Source organism: Podarcis bocagei, assembly GCF_964188305.1.
Source record: "Podarcis bocagei genome assembly, chromosome: 14".
NCBI classification, from domain to species: Eukaryota; Metazoa; Chordata; class Lepidosauria; order Squamata; family Lacertidae; genus Podarcis; species Podarcis bocagei.
In genome coordinates, this window is record NC_138139.1 from 40742630 (window position 1) to 40763092 (window position 20463).

The 20463-nt window shown below is 41.3% G+C and overlaps 1 protein-coding gene and 1 long non-coding RNA gene across 4 annotated transcripts in view; one reads left to right on the plus strand and one right to left on the minus strand.

Annotated features, from left to right (window-relative positions):
- Positions 1–16746, plus strand: part of GSPT1 (G1 to S phase transition 1) — a 36396-nt gene extending 19650 nt beyond the window's left edge. For all 3 annotated transcript variants that reach the window (XM_081169489.1, XM_081169487.1, XM_081169488.1), the window contains exons 5-15: positions 1083–1116; positions 1830–1907; positions 2607–2787; positions 3490–3644; positions 5941–6081; positions 7328–7421; positions 8861–8941; positions 11857–12030; positions 12381–12470; positions 13556–13724; positions 14997–16746. In XM_081169489.1, coding sequence (XP_081025615.1) covers positions 1083–1116; positions 1830–1907; positions 2607–2787; positions 3490–3644; positions 5941–6081; positions 7328–7421; positions 8861–8941; positions 11857–12030; positions 12381–12470; positions 13556–13724; positions 14997–15049 — 1250 coding nt within the window. In that variant the 3' untranslated portion in view covers positions 15050–16746. The remainder of the gene's footprint in view (positions 1–1082; positions 1117–1829; positions 1908–2606; positions 2788–3489; positions 3645–5940; positions 6082–7327; positions 7422–8860; positions 8942–11856; positions 12031–12380; positions 12471–13555; positions 13725–14996) is intronic.
- On the minus strand, positions 9914–11849 carry LOC308573163. Its single transcript, XR_014001979.1, has 2 exons — positions 11062–11849; positions 9914–11008 (listed from the first exon to the last, which is right to left on the minus strand). It is a non-coding gene; the product is annotated as an uncharacterized lncRNA (long non-coding RNA).
- Positions 16747–20463: the final 3717 nt, after the last annotated feature.

Here is a 20463-nt window from a genome sequence, read left to right on the forward strand (position 1 = left end):
CAATGAGAAGCTGCACACGCCTCCTCCGTGCTGGAAGGAGCGCCAGAAATAGCGTTTGCGCGTGCGTGCATGTGTGCACTCCGGCCCACAGTGGCATCTGCAGGACCGTGAACCGGCCCAAGCCACAAAAACTTTGCCGACCCCTGCTCTAGAGTCTCAGACAGCAGTGTTTTCAGTGCTTGCTACTGAATCCTTTCAAGTGGGTGTGTAAGGGTAGGTCCAGTGGTACCTGCTGTTCAGGAATACCTCTGGCTATGCAGGGAACCTTTGGCCCTCCGGATGTTGTTGAATTATAACTCCCATCATCTCTGGCCACTGACCACGCTTGCTGAGGCTGATGGGAGTTGTAGTTCAACAACATTGAGGGCCAAGGTTTTCCGACACTTGCTCTAGCATATGCATTGCTTGTCAATTAAATGACTTGGTTGCAGTTACGCATAAAGCTGATAAACCTGAAATTATAATGGTTGGTTAATGCATAATGCAGCAGGGAGGGGGGAGGAACTGCTAATTAGAATTCCTGCTTGCTCATATGACGTGGTGTCTGGGCTCTTTCTCCTTAATAAGAAGTCTCCTTACAGGGAGAGTAAAATAAATAAAATGTTTGTTAAGGACACTGACATCTAGAACTAATGCTGTGGACTTTAAAACAAAAAACAGCAGCAGCAGCATACAGAGAATAGAAAAGGGCATGATTTGCTTCACATCCTTTCAAAATCATTTGCACACTTAGTGTGCCTTCATATGTTCATTACATCCTCCTTTACAGAACAACTTACCTCTCAAACTGCCCAGTTAAACTCCGTTATTGGATCCACTCATTTTGTTGCTAGTTCATTTTATGAAGCAATGCATTTTTAGAAAAGGAAATTTTTTTAACAATGGAAGATTTTTCTTAGCATTTCCACAGACAATTTTTGACCCCGCATCATTGGTGATACTAATATGAAAGACAAAAGAATATCATGATGGGGAAATCTAACACTTTAATAGAATGAGAGAAGTAGCTTAGGTGGTTGGGGAAAGCTTACTTTGAAAATCCATTTTTCTTAAAAAATTGCTCTCTACATTTTTTTGGCTAGATGCTGGCAAATCAACAATTGGAGGACAAATAATGTAAGCAGCTTAATTTATCAAATCTTTGAAACGTTTGTGCTTGATTGCTTTTGTTGACGTAGACTTACCTGCAGTGCAGCATTAGTCTGAATCACTTTCCAATTGTTTTCTTTCTATTGTGAAGTCTATTGTAAATGCCCATAGACATTTTCCTAACCTTTCCTGTAGTTCTACAGTTTAGACCAGGATGGTGAACATGAGGCCTTCCAGATGTTACTGGACTCCATCTCCCATCAGCCTCAGCCAGCATGACCAATAGAGATGATGGAAGTTGGAGTCCAGCAACATCCAGAGAGCCACAGTTTCCCCAGTCCTGATACAGATTACAAAATTTTCATATGCCCATACTAAATGCTGTTTCTCAATGTAAATGTTTGATCAAAACCTGCTTCTCATGCAGCACTGTAGTCCAGGTTTTCCCATACTTGGGTTTCCAGCTGTTATTGAACTATAACTCCCATTCCTGTCTAGCAGAACCAATGATCAGGGATGATGGGAATTGTAGTCCCAAAACAGCTTGTCTTAACTATTTTCTGTGGATTGGCTATCTTTATATGCTGCTGTGTATGCCAATGAAGCAGTGAGCTGTATGGATGGTTTATTTACCTTTCTGATGGTTTATTTACCACCTCATTCTATCTCCTTAAAAATAAAGCTGCTTTCTGCAGGCAGCTTCTACGTTCTAAACAACATACAAATCTATTTTTTTCTAGGTACTTGACAGGCATGGTTGATAAAAGAACACTTGAAAAATATGAAAGAGAAGCTAAAGAAAAAAACAGAGAAACCTGGTATGAAACCCCCTACATCTTATGATGAGCATGCTTTAACCTATGTGGATTGTTTTTCCCCTCTCTCTTTGGCAAGAAATAGATAAAGTTCCTGGAGAGCAGGTTCTGACTTAAGAGAATACCAGCTTAGGGGCTGAGTGAGGAGGAGCCTCTGTTACCTGTCGTAGTTGATGGGTTGCAGCCATTGTTAGTCTACTCAGAGTAACTTTGCTGCATTTGCAGCACTGAAGTGACATCTCTAGGGCACAAGCCTGGGCAGTGTATATGGAGGTCCTGGCTTGCCCAGATGACAGGACCTCCCCTCTCAGCCTCACTGATGTGGTCCAAAGGAAAGGAAAGCAATACATTTGCACCAGCTTGGCTGCAGGAGTTGCCTGAAGGAAGCGTATAAGATGCCATCTAGCTGCCATCCAGCTTCCTTAGGGACTCCACTCTGGGTTTATGTAGGGGTTACTTCCTAACCTTTTCTTCTTCTGAAGATGGCTAGCAAGGCAGTAGGTACACATTTTCTAGAAATGCTCTCCTTTACTTCAGTTGCATGCTAGAATGCTGGGCTTTGAAAGCACAGTCAGCTGCCTTGCCCAGTTCTTGCGAGTTTCCTGGGGATGTTCAGATACATTTTTTTTGTGCCTAGATGGCTTTTGAGAACCATTGAGCCGCACAGTGCTAGTGTGATCACACTTTTCCCTCTCCCTGTAGGTACCTCTCCTGGGCCTTGGACACAAACCAGGAAGAAAGAGACAAAGGTAAAACAGTGGAAGTGGGCCGTGCCTATTTCGAAACGGAGAAGAAACACTTCACAATTTTAGATGCTCCAGGGCATAAGAGCTTTGTCCCAAATATGATTGGTGGTGCTTCTCAAGCTGATCTAGCTGTCTTGGTAAGAAATCATTCAGTCCCTCTCTGCGTTAAGGAGCCCTTGGCAGATGTTTAGCTGATGACCTGTTACTGTTTTTTACTGATGTACGTTTCTTGCAGCTTTAGTGACCTGTCTCATGGTCTCATTTTATTTCATTTTTTACTCTGTGTATGCATCAACTAAGGCAGGGGTATGGAACCTTTTTCAGCCTTGAGTCACATGCCAGTGCAGGGGTGGGTGTAGAGGCAAAATTGAATGGAGCAACAAATTTAATTTTTAGTATAGTAGACAACTTCCTACACTTGTTTGCAGACCCATCTCGATCCTCCATCTGGACGAGAAAGAGCCGTTAGTAGAGTTCAGGGACACCTTCTAACCATACAAAAACATTTGGAGTGGAAAGCAGGGACAATGAATGGTGAGGCTTGTGTAAAGTTTTGAGAGCCACACATCAAGGCCTGGAGGGCCACATTTGGCCCCTGAACCTGAGGTTCCACATCCCCGTTCCTAAGGAATTAGTAGTTGTAAGATACTGGCTGTTTATATAAAAATTGTAGTCTTGAGATTATTTGAACAGTTGACTTAAAGGAGCAATCCTCAACATAGGTCACCTTGCAAGGCCTAAAATCTCTGACATTTCTTAATTCTAACTGGAGAAGAGCAAGGAATTGAGCTATAGCCCTAATAATTCAAACATTGTTGATTTATCTCCCTTCCAACTAGGTTATCTCTGCAAGGAAAGGAGAGTTTGAAACTGGTTTTGAGAAAGGGGGACAAACGAGAGAGCATGCCATGTTAGCGAAAACTGCAGGCGTAAAACATTTAATAGTTCTTATTAATAAAATGGATGATCCAACTGTGAACTGGAGCAATGAAAGGTGAGTAGAACTCTTGTTAAATTCTTGTTTTGTTTTTACGTGTTTTATCTACAGTGTGTATGTTATCTTTTTGTATTAGAAATAGGATTGGTCTTCTCCAGCCTAATATAACCTGTTGTCCTAAATTCTGGAAACCCAGGTGGAGTTATTCCAGAGCTACAAGGAAGATTAAATGTTGACATTGGGGTGCAAGATCACTCCCATTACATGACTAAAATGCGTGCTGCAGAAATACAGGACTCTTTTTCACACAAGCCCTGTTGGACCATAAGTAAAATTCCTGCATGTGGCTCTACTACCTTAGTATTCATGTGGCAATCAGATCATCAAGCAGTCAGATCATCAAGCCCTCTTTTATATGCCCTCACAGTAGTTAGTTAGAATGGGGACAGCAAGGACGTCACTGGAATGGCCCCTAGAATTTGGAATAATCCCTCAAATTAGACATGATGAAGAGCCCATCTCTGGCTGTTTTCTATAGGAGCTTATTTCAGGAGATCCGCTGATGCTCAAGGAAGTTTTCATGCTGTCATTTTTGCCTTCACAATAAGTTTAAATACTGTATATTTCCTTGAATATTGTAGAAAGGGCTATAATAGCTCATGGCACTTGTCATGGTCCTCCGTGCGCCAGTAGCAGTTTAGTCATGCTGGCCACATGACCAAGAAAGCTGTCTGTGGACAAACACTGGCTCCCTCAGCCTGAAAGCGAGATGAGTGCCGCAACCCCATAGTTGACTTTGACTGGACCGAACCGTCCAGGGATCCTTTACCTTTTACCTTAATAGCTCAGGGGTCCTAGATTTTGTTCCTGTCATCCCTTTTAAAGGTTCAGGTAGTAAGTAATGGGGGAAGACCCCTGTCTTTGTCTGAGATGAGAGACTGGGCACCTACTGTCACTGCTGAGCTAGCTGAATGAATAGTCTGACCTAGTACAGTGGTGCCTCGCAAGACGAAAAGAATCCGTTCTGTGATTCTCTTCGTCAAGCGGTTTTTTTGTCTTGCGAAGCAAGCCCTTTGACGGATTAGCGGATTAGCGCTATTAGCGGCTTTTAGCGGCTTATCGGGTTATCGGATCAGCTGATAAGCGGATTAGCGGCTTAGAAAAAGGGGGGAACCCGCAGGAACTCGCAAGACATTTTCGTCTTGCAAAGCAAGCCCATAGGAGATTCGTTTTGCGAAGCACCTCCAAAACGGAAAACTCTTTCATCTAGCGAGTTTTCCGTCTTGCGAGGCATTCGTCTTGCGGGGCACCACTGTACAGTGGTAGCTCGGGTTACAGACACTTCAGGTTACAGACTCCACTAACCCAGAAATAGTACCTTGGTTAAGAACTTTGCTTCAGGATGAGAACAGAAATCATGCTGCGGCGGCAGCAGGAGGCCCCATTAGCTAAAGTGGTGCTTCAGATTAAGAACAATTTCAGGTTAAGAACGGACCTCTGGAACGAATTAAGTACTTAACCCGAGGTACCATTGTATAAGTGAGCAGTTGCTAATTCACATCTCCCCCTTACATACTAAGCCTGTGCTTTGCAAAGAATGCTGCCAGATTCACCCATGTGCATTCTGACACAGTACAGTCTTACAAGGGCTACCACAATGTCATTCTCCTTGATTCCCACAAACCTCTAAACCTGTTTATACAAGGACTATCCCTTATAGTAGAGGAAGGCAAAGATACCTGCGAAATTTACAGTAGATTGGCAAGGATTTGTGGCTCCCAGCTGCTTAACAATAACAACGACAAAAAGGGACCTTTTGCCCCACTCCCCTTTCCATTAGCCCACTATAATGAAGAAGGGATAACCAGGAGTGGGCTTTTGTATGAAAGAACCATGAGCTCAGTTGAGTTCTGGTGCTGAAAATGAATCCTAGGATCAAAATGTGCATAGAGACACCCTCTTCTTTCATTTGGCATGTGTCTCTTCCATCTGGCTCTTGCTGGTAGATTTTCAGATTCTAATACAAAGCAGATCTAACAAGTCTGCCCACCCCTGCTCTCTATAGCCTCCCTTCTACATTGGTGCCTATGATTGTTGGCAGATAAACAGCTCCATCAAAGTTTCTGGATAAAAGCAGGTGGTTTTAGAGGTCTGCTATTTGGGAAAGATGTTCACTTGAACTTGATTCAAGCTCAGATCAATCAAGAAAGCATTGCAAGGTGAAATGTAAAGAGAAACTGGCAGTATCACACAACTCCTGGCCCCAGTGTCTCACCCTAGCACCTTTGACATAGCTGTTCCAAGACCATCCAAAGTCTGTTAAGGTTTTTCTTCTGTTGGGTGAAACTTTCAGGTATGAGGAATGTAAAGAGAAATTGGTGCCATTCTTGAAGAAAGTTGGCTTCAATCCGAAAAAAGATATTCACTTCATGCCCTGCTCTGGATTGACTGGAGCAAACCTCAAGGAACAATCGGACTTCTGTCCTTGGTATATGTATGTATCTTTATCTTTATTTTATTTAATGTAATGCCCTGCTTTTCTGTGGAGAGCTAGATCCAAAGCAGCAAATGCAAAATGCCCCATGTCATAAACCCCTGTAAAGTCATATTTAAGTAGTCTTAATAAAAATAGCTGTTACTGACCCACATAGCAGCAGAGAATCAAAACAGTTTCACACTTCAGTGCAGCCACCACCATTAACCGTAAAAGGCCTGCCTGAACAAGTGAGTTTCAAGCACCTGCCCTAAACTACACAACTTTCCAAAGACATCTGAAGGCTGTCCTGTATCAGGAAGTTTTAAATGTTTGATATCTCACTGTGTTTTTATATTATGTTGGAAGCTGCCCAGAGTGGCTGACTGGCTGGGTTGTTGTTGTTGTTGTTGTTGTTGTTGTTGTTGTTATTATTATTATTATTATTATTATTATTATTATTATTATATCATCATCATCATTATTGACGAGAGCAAGCCTGACAACCTGTTGGTGTCTGTCACAGCACACTTCCAATTTGGGTCAAGAGGAAACTTTCTGAAACAGGCAATTTCAGCTTAGGCCCAGGTGGTCGTTCAGAGTGTTGGGGAGAGCAGGCCCATGGGAAGGTTGCCATTGGCCAGCCTCTTAGTGATTGCCTAGAGCACTGAGGTGGGGAGAGTGCTCCAGACTACTTAAGAGACACCCCAGTTTGTGAGCTGATATTTGTTTTGTGTCCTTGAAGAAAAGTGATCAGGCCAGTACTGATGTGATCACAAGGCAAGTGGCTGCTCAAATAGCCCTTTTGCAAATCCTTTCTGTTAAAATTTGATATCTGCAGATTTGATCCAGGTTAAAACTTAAGCACTGTGGGTAGGTTGGTAGCTTTGAACTATTTTTGAAGCTACATTTTCAAATGAACCATTATCAAAGCTAGGGCACCTGTCTGTATTTTTTGTTGCCTCAGTTAAGATGGCAAGCAAGAATTCTTACAGTCTTCTAACCTTTGTACAGTTCCTAGGAATATTTAAATGTCTTTATGATGGCAGGGAAAATAACTTTATATTAGATTTGGTAGAATTTATGCTTATACAGTGGCTTTAAAAGTTGGTAATTCATGAATGTGATGCAGGTATCTTCATCTCATGAATAATGTTACTGTATCAGAAGTAACTGTCTCCAAGAACCATTATAGGTCAAAATCTTAAACAAGACGAAGACATACCATGGATTTGCATGGCATTATTTTCCCTCCTCTCTTTTTCAGTGGGCTACCGTTTATTCCATATCTGGATAACTTGCCAAATTTCAACAGACCGGTTGATGGACCAATCAGGCTGCCAATTGTTGATAAATATAAGGTACCCAAATAACAGCTACCTTGAAGATATGACACAATTGCTTTAGTTGCTCAGTTTCTCATTTATAGTTGGCTGTGTCTCATGGCTGCTTCCTTCTTCCCCCCAAATATGTTAATCCGAAGCCTGCCATTGGACTAAAATGTGCAAAATGCAATTGAATTGTTCTTCTATTATCTAGGTACTGTACCTTAACCTGTTTTGGTGACATATGACTGTTGGGAGTGTTAAGAACATAGGGCCATATTCAGCTGACGCATTGCGCTAGCACAAAGTTTTCCACTAGCGTGATAGAACTTCCCCCTTTTACACCCCCCGGCCCTCCTCAGATCTGGGAGAGAAGCCCTAGAAGAATGTGCAGGGAGAGGAGAGATAATTTGCACTCACTAAATGATCTCTCTAGCGCAACATTGAATACAACTCGTAGTAATATTTCAGAACATTTCCCTGCAGTCAATGGAATTATTAAAACATGCAACCTATAGTTCTCAAGCTGAAGACTTTGTTATTCTGTGACTGAACTGGAGTGTGCGTGCGTGCACCCTTAATGCACTCTTCTGGTTCCATTTTCTGTAAATGTAATGTCACAGCAATATGTGTAACTTTATCACAATGAAAAGACTGAGATGAACTGAAATGCATGTGTCACATTATTCAGCGAGCACTGAGTACTGAGTCCCATTCACTTGAATGAGAGAATTAAGCAGAATTTTAAACATCAAACTTTCCCCATTGGTATCAGTGGGACTAAAAATGGCATAGCTTTGTCTTAAGTGTCTACTGAAAATTGGACAGCATCGCTGTCTGAGAGTTGCATACACATGGAACTGGATACAAAGATTTTCTTCCTCTATCAAAGGGAGTCCCCCTTGAATGAGGGGCAGGAGCCTTTGAAATCGAATCCAGTGCATTTAACTGGCATCATAGTTGCAGGACTTTCATTAGTCTATGGTAGACTTGATAAATTCCACAGCTGAGTTGGTAGTATGTCATGCTTACCTGTTTAAATCCACCAGGTCCTGAAGGTCTCACAAAAACGAGTAACCCAGCTAAAATTCAGCTAACACCAGCTGAAGTTTAGCATTCCTAAACCTCAGCCCCAAATAAATCTCTCTCCCCTCCCCCAAGTATTAAGATTTGTCTTTGCACCCTACCCTATCCTCAGAGTGTCTGTGTGGCCACCTAACAAGGTGCAATTGCTGGTGGTAAGGAGGTGCTCTCGTGTGATCTTAAATATAAGGGTGATAACATGTAGATGTGAGCATACAGTTACCTAGTGGTTACTCCCAATATTTTACCCCTTGGGTTTAATTTATCTCCAGCAAAAGCTCCTTACTGCTTTGATTGAAATTCCTTAGCACTATGCCAGATATTCTCTTTTGTAAAGCGTGGTAGGCTCTATTTTGCTGATTTAAAAAACAACCTTTCTTTCCATGTTGAAGGATATGGGCACGGTAGTTCTGGGAAAGCTGGAATCAGGCTCTATCTGCAAAGGACAGCAGCTTGTGATGATGCCAAACAAGGTACGGCACGTTTTCCTCTTAAGAAGCTTAACTTTCTGGTGTTAAGCCTACAGAATAATTCTGAGGTTGAAAATCGGCATTCCCCTGTGAGGTTTCTTTTCTGCTCTTGAGAAGGCTTAGTGTGCTTAGGCACTAATAAGCAGAAATATGCACATGATCAGCCTAGTTTTAGTTTGAGGAACTCCTGAAACATGTGCTGCTGGTTTTTTTTATTTGCAATTAGCAGGATCCCAGTCGGAAATGCTGTGGTTTACCCTGCCCAGAGTTGGGTTGTTTCATCTTGCCACCAACGCAGACAAGCTCTTGAGCTGCTTGAAATATGCTGTCCTTTAGTGTTGAGTGTATGCTGTGGCTACTTTTTATGCATAGGCTCGCTAAGTTTCAGCTCAAATATCTTATCTGTGCTAGGTAGCCTAAAACATTTCAGATTTTCCATTTTTAAAAAAGGTTGCTTAAAAAAACAAGTCATCCTAAACCACCAATCTCTTCCGTCTTTAAGGCAGAAAATTCCACTGTTGCACTTCTTTTCCTGGAAGCTTTCCAGAGCTTGGGTCTCACGCACCCATGTAAAATTCATACCTTGTGGTTCTGAATTCTGTATCTGTTGGAGCAACTTTTGAAACCCAGCTTACTCTGCCTTGCATACTTTATGTGAACCCTGTTCATTATTAACAGACCAATGGAAAGTTAAAAGCTATATGTTAAGAACTCCAAGTCCCTGCTACAAACTGCTACAAACCATCAGGTTTATCTGATTTTGGCATGAGTTGGCTCCTTTCAAAACAGGTGTTTCTCAGAAATACTCCTCCAAGCAAGTTGCCTTGTTTCACAACCCTGTATTGGTTTCATGTTGTGTCTGAAATCTGAGCGTGGGGCATCTGGTTCCAAGAGATATAAATAACCAACACCCAGTTTTCTCTGCTTACCTTCATGACTCCAGTCATCAGCAAAACAGGCTGGGATTTTTTGGGGGGGGGGGGTAACGTTCAAAATACAAATTTTAAATGTGTTTCTAGACTTACCAAATAGCAAGATTAAGTTAATAGTCATTGTGTTGGAGAGGCAGAGGGAAGTGAAGTTTCTGCTAATAGAGGAACCTTCTGGGAGAGAGGAGAGGATCCTTTGGTGCGAGGTATAAAGGGTAGAAGGGATGCGGGTGGCGCTGTGGGTTAAACCACAGAGCCTAGGACTTGCCGATCAGAAGGCCGGCAGTTCGAATCCCCGCGACGGAGTGAGCTCCCGTTGCTCGGTCCCTGCTCCTGCCAACCTAGCAGTTTGAAAGCACGTCAAAATGCAAGTAGATAAATAGGTACCGCTCCGGCGGGAAGGTAAACGGCGTTTCTGTGCGCTGCTCTGGTTTGCCAGAAGTGGCTTAGTCATGCTGGCCACATGACCCGGAAGCTGTACGCCGGCTCCCTCGGTCAATAAAGCGAGATGAGCGCTACAACCCCAGAGTTGGCCACAACTGGACCTAATGGTCAGGGGTCCCTTTACCTATAAAGGGTAGAGGATGAGCAAAGTAGATGTGTTGGGGAAGCACTGTTTTGTTTAGGGGTTTTTTTTTGTTTCTGGATTTGATAGTTTAGTTTTACCAAGCCCTTCCTTGTATCCAATGGAGTTTTCCTCAGAGCAGACCTTTGAAAATTAATGGACCTACATAAATCATGTTCATTAATTTCAGTGGGTCTTCTGAGTAAAACTAGCAATGGATACAGCCTCGTGTATTTAAATTATTGTAAGCAACTTTGGGGGGAGGGAGAAATGTTGCAAATTGCTAGAGTGGTCTGGAGCAAGGAAAGGTTTGACTAGCTTGCAAGTGAAGATGTTTGGAAAGTGGCACCCTGTATTATGTGATTCACTCCCAAATCACTTTCTTCTGTAACAGTATTTGGCTTTTTCCTTGCAAAAGGCCAGGGAGAAGAGGATATGATAGTTTTGCCTTAAATGTTCTGCTGACTGCAAATATTTAGTGACTTCCTGGCTATTGCATTCAGTTACTTCACCAGTAACTCTGGAGCAGCAGAATTAAATCTGCTTGCCTTGAGCATAAGCAAACATGAATGTTCTCTGCAGAATGCCCATCAGTTTATTTGTGTGTGTTCATCAATAGGCCGGCATACTGTGGTGGTTTGTGATCCCACTATATGGGGTTCTGTGTTAGACTTTTTTAAAATATACTTTTAATGAAGGATTTTATATATATATATATAAATTGAATAACAGGGCAATGAATACATACTGCATTATAGAAAAGGAAACTTTTAAAAGTATTTTTGTACAAATGTACAAATATATAAAACTTTTTTTAAAGGGGGGGAGGAGTTAACTACACAATATAAAAGCCAGCTCCCCTGCCTCCTGATCTCCCAGAACCAGAAGAGATATGAAGAGGGTGGAGCAAAGACAGAGAAGTCTCAGGTGGCTTGGAAAAAACTCTGGCAAGGAGTTTGCGAGCTGCAAATAAAAGGTTTTAATTGTTTTAAGTGCAACATACAATATGACACTAGATGGTGATGCTGAGCCTTATGGAAAATTCAATGTGTATATATATTTTTTAACGCTTTTTAAAAAAGCATTTTCAGAACGTTTTATATGTGTGTGTGGATTCCACCTTAGGCAGCTATGAGAAGGTGGGGACTTTACTGCCTCATTGGGGCAAGACCTACTGGGAAGAGTTGCTGGGATCACTAGGCCCGTGCTGTTTTGGTTTATTTGAAAAACGTTAACTTCACTGACAGTGGGTGTTTTATTGCCGACCTGCTCCTGATAACTGTTTTTATCAATTCTAATGTTTAAGTTTATGTTGCTGTAAATGACTTAAATGTTTATCTGGCTTTTTGCAACCAAGTGTTATATAAATTTTGTTTGATGAATAAATAAAAACGTTTTAAAACCTTAACGTTGCTTTCTTGAAGCATAATGTGGAAGTCCTTGGGATCCTTTCCGATGATGTAGAAACTGAATCAGTAGCTCCAGGTGAAAATCTGAAGATTCGACTGAAAGGAATTGAAGAGGAGGAGATCCTCCCAGGGTTTATACTCTGTGATCTTAATAACCTGTGTCATTCAGGACGCACTTTTGATGCTCAGGTATGTTTGTTGGAAAACCATGATTGATTTTCAACCGATAAATGAATAATACTAGAGTTGGTTGATTCAGATATGCATAGGTTGAGGGTATATCAGCAATTAAATCTTGTTCAGAAATCAGTGGTATCAATGTGCGAATTAAATTGTTAATCCTTGATTTGAAAGTCTTCACCTTCTAGAAAAGAAATTCTGTTTGCTTGCAAGTTAGTTAATTTTCCTAGCGTATATTTCTGCTTGAAGCAATATCTTCCTCCAGAGGGAAAGAGAGATGAGGGAATTACTACCCAATATCCATAAGAAATTGGTGTTTTTCTACATTATGTTTACTTAGTTATTCTTATTGATTACAGATAGTGATAATTGAGCATAAATCCATCATCTGCCCAGGTTACAATGCGGTGCTGCATATTCATACCTGTATTGAAGAAGTTGAGATCACAGTGAGTATTTCTCTCATCTTCTTTGATTAAAAGATACACAATGGTGGCAAAATGTTTGAGTGAAGTGTCTATTAATTGTGCAAATGGGTTTTTTTTTTGTCTCAGTTTTTGCTGTGTATTTAGTAATCTCCCACTGCCACCATTAGATGGTCTCAGCATCATGTTGTTATGACTTATGGCTAAATGCAGTACAAATTTTTTTCAAAGAGGGCCAGATTAAATGAAGTGAAGGGCCGTGAGGGCCGACCAAAGTTGTTAAGCTTTTTTAAGGATTTTACCCCAGGAAATAAACTGCCACACAGGCCGAATTAAACCGACCGGCGGGCCAGATTAGGCCCCCAAAATGGACATTGGGCATGCCGGATTTAATAGCCCAGTGCATTCATGTAATTCAAAATCATTATGTTTTGAAATAGTATTTTACTAAGAATATTGAAAGTGTGTATCAGGTGAAGTAACATAGGGTAAAACTCCTTGTGAAAGGAATATATAGTGGTACATCCACCTAAGTTATTCTCTGAGTACACCCATTAAAATTAATGGACCTAAGTTAGCCGTGCTTATCACCGTATTTTTCGCTCTATAAGACGCACCAGACCACAAGACGCACCTCGTTTTTGGAGGAGGAAAACAAGAAGAAAAAAATTCTGAATCTCAGAAGCCAGAACAGCAAGAGGGATCACTGCGCACTGAAAGCAGCACTCCCTCTTGCTGTTCTGGCTTCTGGGATAGCTGCACAGCCTGCATTCGCTCCATAAGATGCACACACATTTCCCCTTACTTTTTAGGAAGGAAAAAGTGAGTCTTATAGAGCAAAAAATACGGTAATTTAAGTGGGTCTGCTCTGAATTGTGCTAGCATTGGATACAACCTATCATTCTTCCTGTACTTCAGTTGAGGTGTTGAGCTTCTTTTGAGAGAGGCTTTATTTCAGGTTGTGGGGGTGGGGGTGGGGAAGAACCAAATAACAATGAAACTGTTGTGGTTTTTCCTGCTGGGCACCTCATAAACAGCTATTAAAGGACCAGAGCTTCTGCTGGAAAAAGAGAGCACCTGTTTTATATCTTTTCTCTTTCCTTCTGTAGGCCTTAATCTGTCTGGTAGACAAAAAATCAGGAGAGAAAAGCAAGACACGGCCCCGTTTTGTTAAACAAGATCAAGTATGTATTGCCCGTTTAAGGACGGCAGGAACTATCTGCCTTGAGACATTCAAAGACTTCCCTCAGATGGGTCGATTCACCTTAAGAGATGAGGGTAAGAGGATTTGAAAATGGCTTGGTTTTTTGTTTTTTGTTTTTACTTTGTGTCGCTGAATCATAGAAAATAAAATTCCATGCTTTGGATGTATCGGCTTTTGCCAGCTTTAATTCTGGAAGTCACATATATGACAGCCTTCCCCACCCTAGTGCCTTCCAAATGTTTGGACTACAAGTCCTGTGAGGCTTGGCCAAACAGGCCAGTGGTCAGGATGCTGAAAGCTGTAATCCAAAACATCTGCAGGGGCACCAGGGCGAGGAAGGCTGGAAGATGATACAGTGGTACCTCGGGTTAAGTATTTAATTCATTCTGGAGGTCCATTCTTAACCTGAAACTGTTCTTAACCTGAAGCACCACTTTAGCTAATGGGGCCTCCTGCTGCTGCTGCGCTGCCGCTGCACGATTTCTGTTCTCATTCTGAAGCAAAGTTCTTAACCTGAGGTACTATTTCTGGGTTAGCGGAGTCTGTAACTTGAAGCGTATGTAGCCTAAAGCGTATGTAACTCGAGGCACCACTGTATCTCAAACTGCTGACTGTCATATATAAACAGCACTGCATGTCAGTTGTTGAAAATCAATTGAACTTTAGTAAATATCCAGAGGAATGTCAAAATTGGCATAGAATTTAGGGGGAGCAAATTGGTTTGGGCTGAAATGCAGATTCTCTGGTACAAAAAAAAAAATCAGAAGCCCTGTATCCATTTCCATTGTTGGGAAGGAAGATTTTATTACAGTTCATTAAGAAGAGCATAAGCTTCTCTGCAAAAACTAGTGTGTAGATTGAGGTAGCACTATCTACATTCATATGCAGCACTAAATGGTTTCTTTCTGCCATGGTTTGTTGAACAAACCAGGTTCTGACAAGCAAAATAACTGTGGCTTATTCCACTTAACATTGGTTTCATTTTCTAAATTTTCTTGGTTTGCTCCTTTATCGCCACGTGCGTATAGGGCAAGATGCAAAAACGAAGGAGGGTTAAGCCCAAGGTCCAGAGGTAATGAGAAAACATGTTTAATGCAAGCCAAGATACATAAGCCGGCATCAGAAGCATGGTTTCATATTCTGGTTTGTTGACCACAAACAAACCATAGTTGGTTGTGACAGGCTTGCATGTACAAATAAGCTAACCCCCCCCCCCCACAAGAGTTCATTGTTAAGTGCAAACCAGGTTTTGTGTGAAATCTGTGTGACTGTTTGTTTACTTGGAAGGTTTTTTAAAGGTTCACACATGTATGTCTCCTAACAAACCATTTCTGTGTTTTGTTTAGGTAAGACCATTGCAATTGGAAAAGTTCTGAAATTGGTTCCAGAGAAGGATTAAGCATTGTTTTTGACAAGCCTGCACAAATACTGTGAGGGGGAAAAATTGACTCTGCAAAAGCCTACTTCACATCGCCTTCTTATTTTCTTCCCATTGATAACCTTCTCCCTATATTTGCAAAGATGAGATTTCACAGCAAAGGTCCACATTATGTCAGCTTTCTCATATTGAGAGCTCTGCTATGCCACTGTTGAATTCCCCCCAAAGTTTTTTTTTTCCTCCCCCTTCCTCCTAAATTCTGCTTCCTTGGAAAGATTTGGCAATAGCTTTGTAAGTGATGTGGACATAATTGCCTAGAATTATGAAAAATCTATAGGATTTATGTTTATTTCCCCTCTCCCAGCATATTGAAACATTTTTCAAGGCAGATCATTAAGAGTGTGCAAGCGTGTGTGCACATGTTACAAAGACAATTACCATGTTAATAAACTATTCAATTTGAAATCTTTTTTCAGTATCTTAATTGCTTTTGAATAATGTTTTTATCCAGATGTAACACCTGTTGCATTAGCTTTTAACCTGCCAAGTAATCTGAATATTCAATTACTTAGGCTTTTCTGAAACCCAACTCTTTCCCTTTGCCGCCTCCCGGACGAAGTTATAAATGAAGCAATTAGACAATTGACAAAATTTGTACTAAAGAAACTTTCTTTCTCCCTTTCCTTATGGTGGATTTAAAAAAATTAAATATGTTCATGCAAGTATGGTACTATTTAATTAGTGTTGCATCACTTTATCTACAAACAAACTTAACTTGATTTTTTTAAGGCACTGGGTGAGCTAGATCTACCTACAGTGCCCTGAATTATACCATCAAATCCTTTCTGGCAGAAAATGCTAACCAATAAAATTAGTAGGACTGTTACGTGACATCTCTGGCAATAATGCTGGTACATGATGTTTGGTCTAAAAACTAAGCACAGGTACCAGTTTATGATAAAGTTGCGCTGTTCATTCTACCTTTTAACTTGGAAGATGGGAGAATCTTTGGTTGCTGGGTTTTGTTTTGTTTTTTAAAAAAAGAGATTTGAAGCAAACCAAATAGGCCATAGAGGAGTGGTAGGTATTCACTCAACTGGCAGCGGCTGAATAATGGCTCATTCAGCAAGTGCCACTTATTTAATCCAGAAGGTTTGTTTGCTCATTAAAATTGAGAGTAGAATCAAGCACAGTCTATAAATTTCTGCATATCAAAGCAATTTGAGTTAAGGGAAAGCAAAAGTGAATAAAAGGATTTGTGGTTGGCAGTTCAAAGGAACAGGGGTTGTAAACTTTATACTTGGCTGAATGTTGGTCTGTACCATTGCTATAAACAATTAGGGAAAGAGTTGAAAGGGAGGTGCAATGATATTCAAAGTGTTTAATGGCAAATCTCCATTATTAGGTTCATATAAGAAGGCTGACTTCCAATATTGTTCAAAGTGCTTCTCCAATTAAATCCTTTGCAGTGTATGTTCAAATAGTAATGTGCCCTTTCCCCTAAAGTTTACAGTCATGTGACTGTTTCATTTTACACAATTCTAAATTTAAAATGTTTGCCCTTTTTTGTTTCTTTGTAACTGTGGAACCTCCCATCCATTTCACTTGAGGCTACATTGTATGGACGAAGCAAAGTTTATTGTCCTTCAATTTCATATGACTACACTTGTAGCTACCGTAATGCATGAAATTTAAATAAATTTTATTATGTCTGCAAATTTCTGGGCTTTTATTTTTCTGGGAATCTGAAAGCTTTTAAAGTCAATAACTTCTAAAACAAAGCTAAAGAATTCAGATAAAGCTGAAAAATTCAGAAATAATCCAGATTTTTCTTTTTCTTACTTTATAATGTAAGCTGAAGGAAGAGTCTTTGAAAGATTTGCCTGAGGTGATGAGCTTACCATTTTCAGATGTTAACTTGTGCTGTGTTTGTGTCTCAAGCTCCGCCTCTTTCCTTTGAGATGATTGCTAGTGAATAATGTAGTTGGTGAAGGGTTTTTTCTTCCTGACATAACAAATGACAATTCTTGGAGGCAGAGATGCAGCTAAAGAAGCTAGTAGTCATTGAATGCAGTCATTCTTTAGAGCAAAAGTTGCACTTGAGGACAGGGGCAGACTTTGGTCTTTCAAATTTCAGTGACACCCTGTGCGAAAATTCAGCCCCCTCTCGCCTTCCATTCTGCATGTGCTTTATATCATACTTGCAGCACACCCCTTGGCTCAGTGTGGGTGAACCAGTTACACTGCATTTGCTGAGGAACTGCGGGACTTAAGAATAGGAATGCTAACTGAAGTTGTCATATGGCATATGGAATTCAGCTATGGTTGCAGTGCTGAATGCACTCATTCCAGGGTTAAATATAATTGAAATGGAAAGGACTTGATTCAAGAAAACGGGGGCTTGGGTGTTAATGTGTGTTACCACTGCATTCAGAACCTCAGGCTTTAAAGTCCCAAAGAGTTCTCCAGTTACGTGATTTAGATTGCAAGTTTCTCTTCATTGTATTAAATCAAGCTTAGTAAATGTAAAGCAACCTCTTGGGCAGGTCTGAGGAATCATGCTGAACTTCAGGTATTGCTTAACTACAACTCCCATCAGCCTCAGCAAGCCTCGCCAATGTCCAGGGTTGATGGGATTTAACAATGTCTGGAGAGTCAGAGGTCCCCCACACCAGTTACACACAAGTTCTGCCCTGCCCATTGAACTGAATGGAGGCACCTTCATTGGTAAGGGAGCTTCCTACATGCACCAGAGCTCATGTGAGGCATCACTAAACCAAGGTGTGTTCCTCAGGAGCTGTGAAAGCATTAAGACTGAAGGATAGTGCTAGTTTCCTAAGTCAAATAAGTAAATTCTGGAGGCTCCATCTTTTCTCCCCAAGATAGAAAGGTTCCAATTTAAACTCTCTGGTTTACTCATTCCACACAAATTTATATACAGGGTATAAATTCCTGCTTGGGCAGCTTCGTTGGTTAGAGCATGGCACTAATAATGTCAAGGTTGCAGGTACAATTCCTGTATAGGACAGCTGCATATTCCTGCATTGCAGGGGGTTGGCCTAGATTATCCTTGGGGTCCCTTCCAACTCTACAATTTTATGAATGTTCTATGAATGAATGTTTCTAAGTCAAGTCAAGAAGTTCCTGTTAAACAATTTGCAGCTGTGCTACGACCACATCTTGCCACTAATCATGTAAAAACACTTCATCAATGTTCGTGGCTGTTTTGTATATTTTTTTTCTAGGGGGGAAATAGAAACCCTGGCTAGGCTTCAGGAGAAATCTTGGAAATGTGAGATTGGAAAGGATTGACTGTGTTAATAGCCAAGACTTAAAACTATTATTTCAAACTCAGCTGCTGATAAATGACTTTGGAGTGTGTTCTTGAATCTGAAAGCTTAGTAATGTAAGCAGTGATTAAATGCAAAACTTGAATGTGCCATAAAAGCCTCCTGATTAATATTTTGTAATGGGTGAGGATCCTCTTGGGCAACCCATGTGGGCCTCATGCCAGTAGCAGGTGGAGCAAGGAATGCAAATTTTACTTTCATACAGTAAGCTGGTTTCTATATGCACCCTGTATAGGTAAGCAGGAGTCACTATGAGGACACATTCCAGCTTGGAAGAAAACACTCAAGGGGTGTGTTAAGCAGAGTCAGGGACGGGGGCTGCATTCACCCCCAGAGCCTGTGGTTCCTGGCCCTCTACTACCCACAAATTGGAAACACTGCTGCATTTCCTGCAGGCAGTTGAACAAACCCAGTCCTTGCAATGAATGAAAATGGCATGAAGGTTGCCTTCTGTCAATGACAAGTGCCAATCCCAGGTCTCTGTTGCAAAAACTGAGGGTTTTTATTGATTCAAATCTTACATCCGTTGCCTTTTATGTGTCACAGAAGATGTCATTTGAGAAGAGTCTACCCATCCAGTGTCAATCTAAAATCTCTCACATTTTCCAGTCTTATTTCTCCCCTTACCTTCCATGTCAAACAACTTGAATAAGCTGTGGTCCAATAAAGAATACTAAAAACCTGTGTCATGCCTCCAGCGACTTCTTTTAAAACTCAAGGCTTAGTGTCGTGTCTCTGACCAATTGAAACACGCTTGCTTGTTTTGCTGGTTGAATATTGGATGTGAACCTAAATCATGGATAGGATGGTAGTGGTACTAGACTGCTGACAAAACCAGAGTTAAATTTATCAAATATGAAATATTTGGAAAGAATTGACATACATACATATGCATTGTACAGCTAAAAGGATTTAGGGTATTACGACATTTTAACGGGTGCCATCAAATACAGGAGTTCAGCTCTAAGGTGGGAATTAAGAGGAGATTGTTTGCACATAAAGATTTAGTAAATGCCTATGCCTGACAGGAGGATGCAGTTTTACAATGTATGGCATTCTTAGCTTCTTATAGTATTTGAATGAGAACCTGTGCACCTCCAGATTTTGCTAGACTACAAGCAGCTAGCTGGGTCTGATGGGAGTTGTTGTCTGGCAACGCCTGGAGGCCCACAGGCTCCCTATTGCTCTCATAGATGAAAGTGTGAAGGGAATACTGCCGCCTTGTCACTAAGCCTGTAACCATTTGTCTCTGTATCATATCAGACTGCAGGAAAGGAATATCCAAGGATGAGTGAGAAATTTCCTTAACATGCTACGTTTCCTTTTTCGTGGTGGCTCCCCATTTGTGGAATGCTCTCCCCAGAGGGGTTTACCTGGCAGCACTCAATCCACCGGTGATGTAGAACCTGCATTTTGGGGATGTAAAAAGCACCACTGTTACTGATTAGTGCCAGTTTCCCCTGCTGCTTTTCAAATTCTGCATTTGGCAGAGCTTGAGGGCTTTTTGGAGGTATTTCTCAAGTTGTAGTTGTTTAGTCGTTTAGTCGTGTCCGACTCTTCATGACCCCGTGGACCAGAGCACGCCAGGCACTCCTATCTTCCACTGCCTCCCGCAGTTTGGTCAGACTCATGCTGGTAGCTTCAAGAACACTATCCAACCATCTCGTCCTCTGTCATCCCCTTCTCCTTGTGCCCTCCATCTTTCCCAACATCAGGTTCTTTTCCAGGGAGTCTTCTCTTCTCATGAGGTGGCCAAAATATTGGAGCCTCAGCTTCAGGATCTGTCCTTCCAGTGAGCACTCAGATCTGATTTCCTTAAGAATGGATAGGTTTGATCTTCTTGCAGTCCATGGGACTCTCAAGAGTCTCCTCCAGCACCATAATTCAAAAGCATCAATTCTTCGGCGATCAGCCTTCTTTATGGTCCAGCTCTCACTTCCATACATCACTACTGGGAAATCCAAAGCTTTAACTATACGGACCTTTGTTGGCAAGGTGATGTCTCTGCTTTTTAAGATGCTGTCTAGGTTTGTCATTTCTTTTCTCCCAAGAAGCAGGCGTCTTTTAATTTCGTGACTGCTGTCA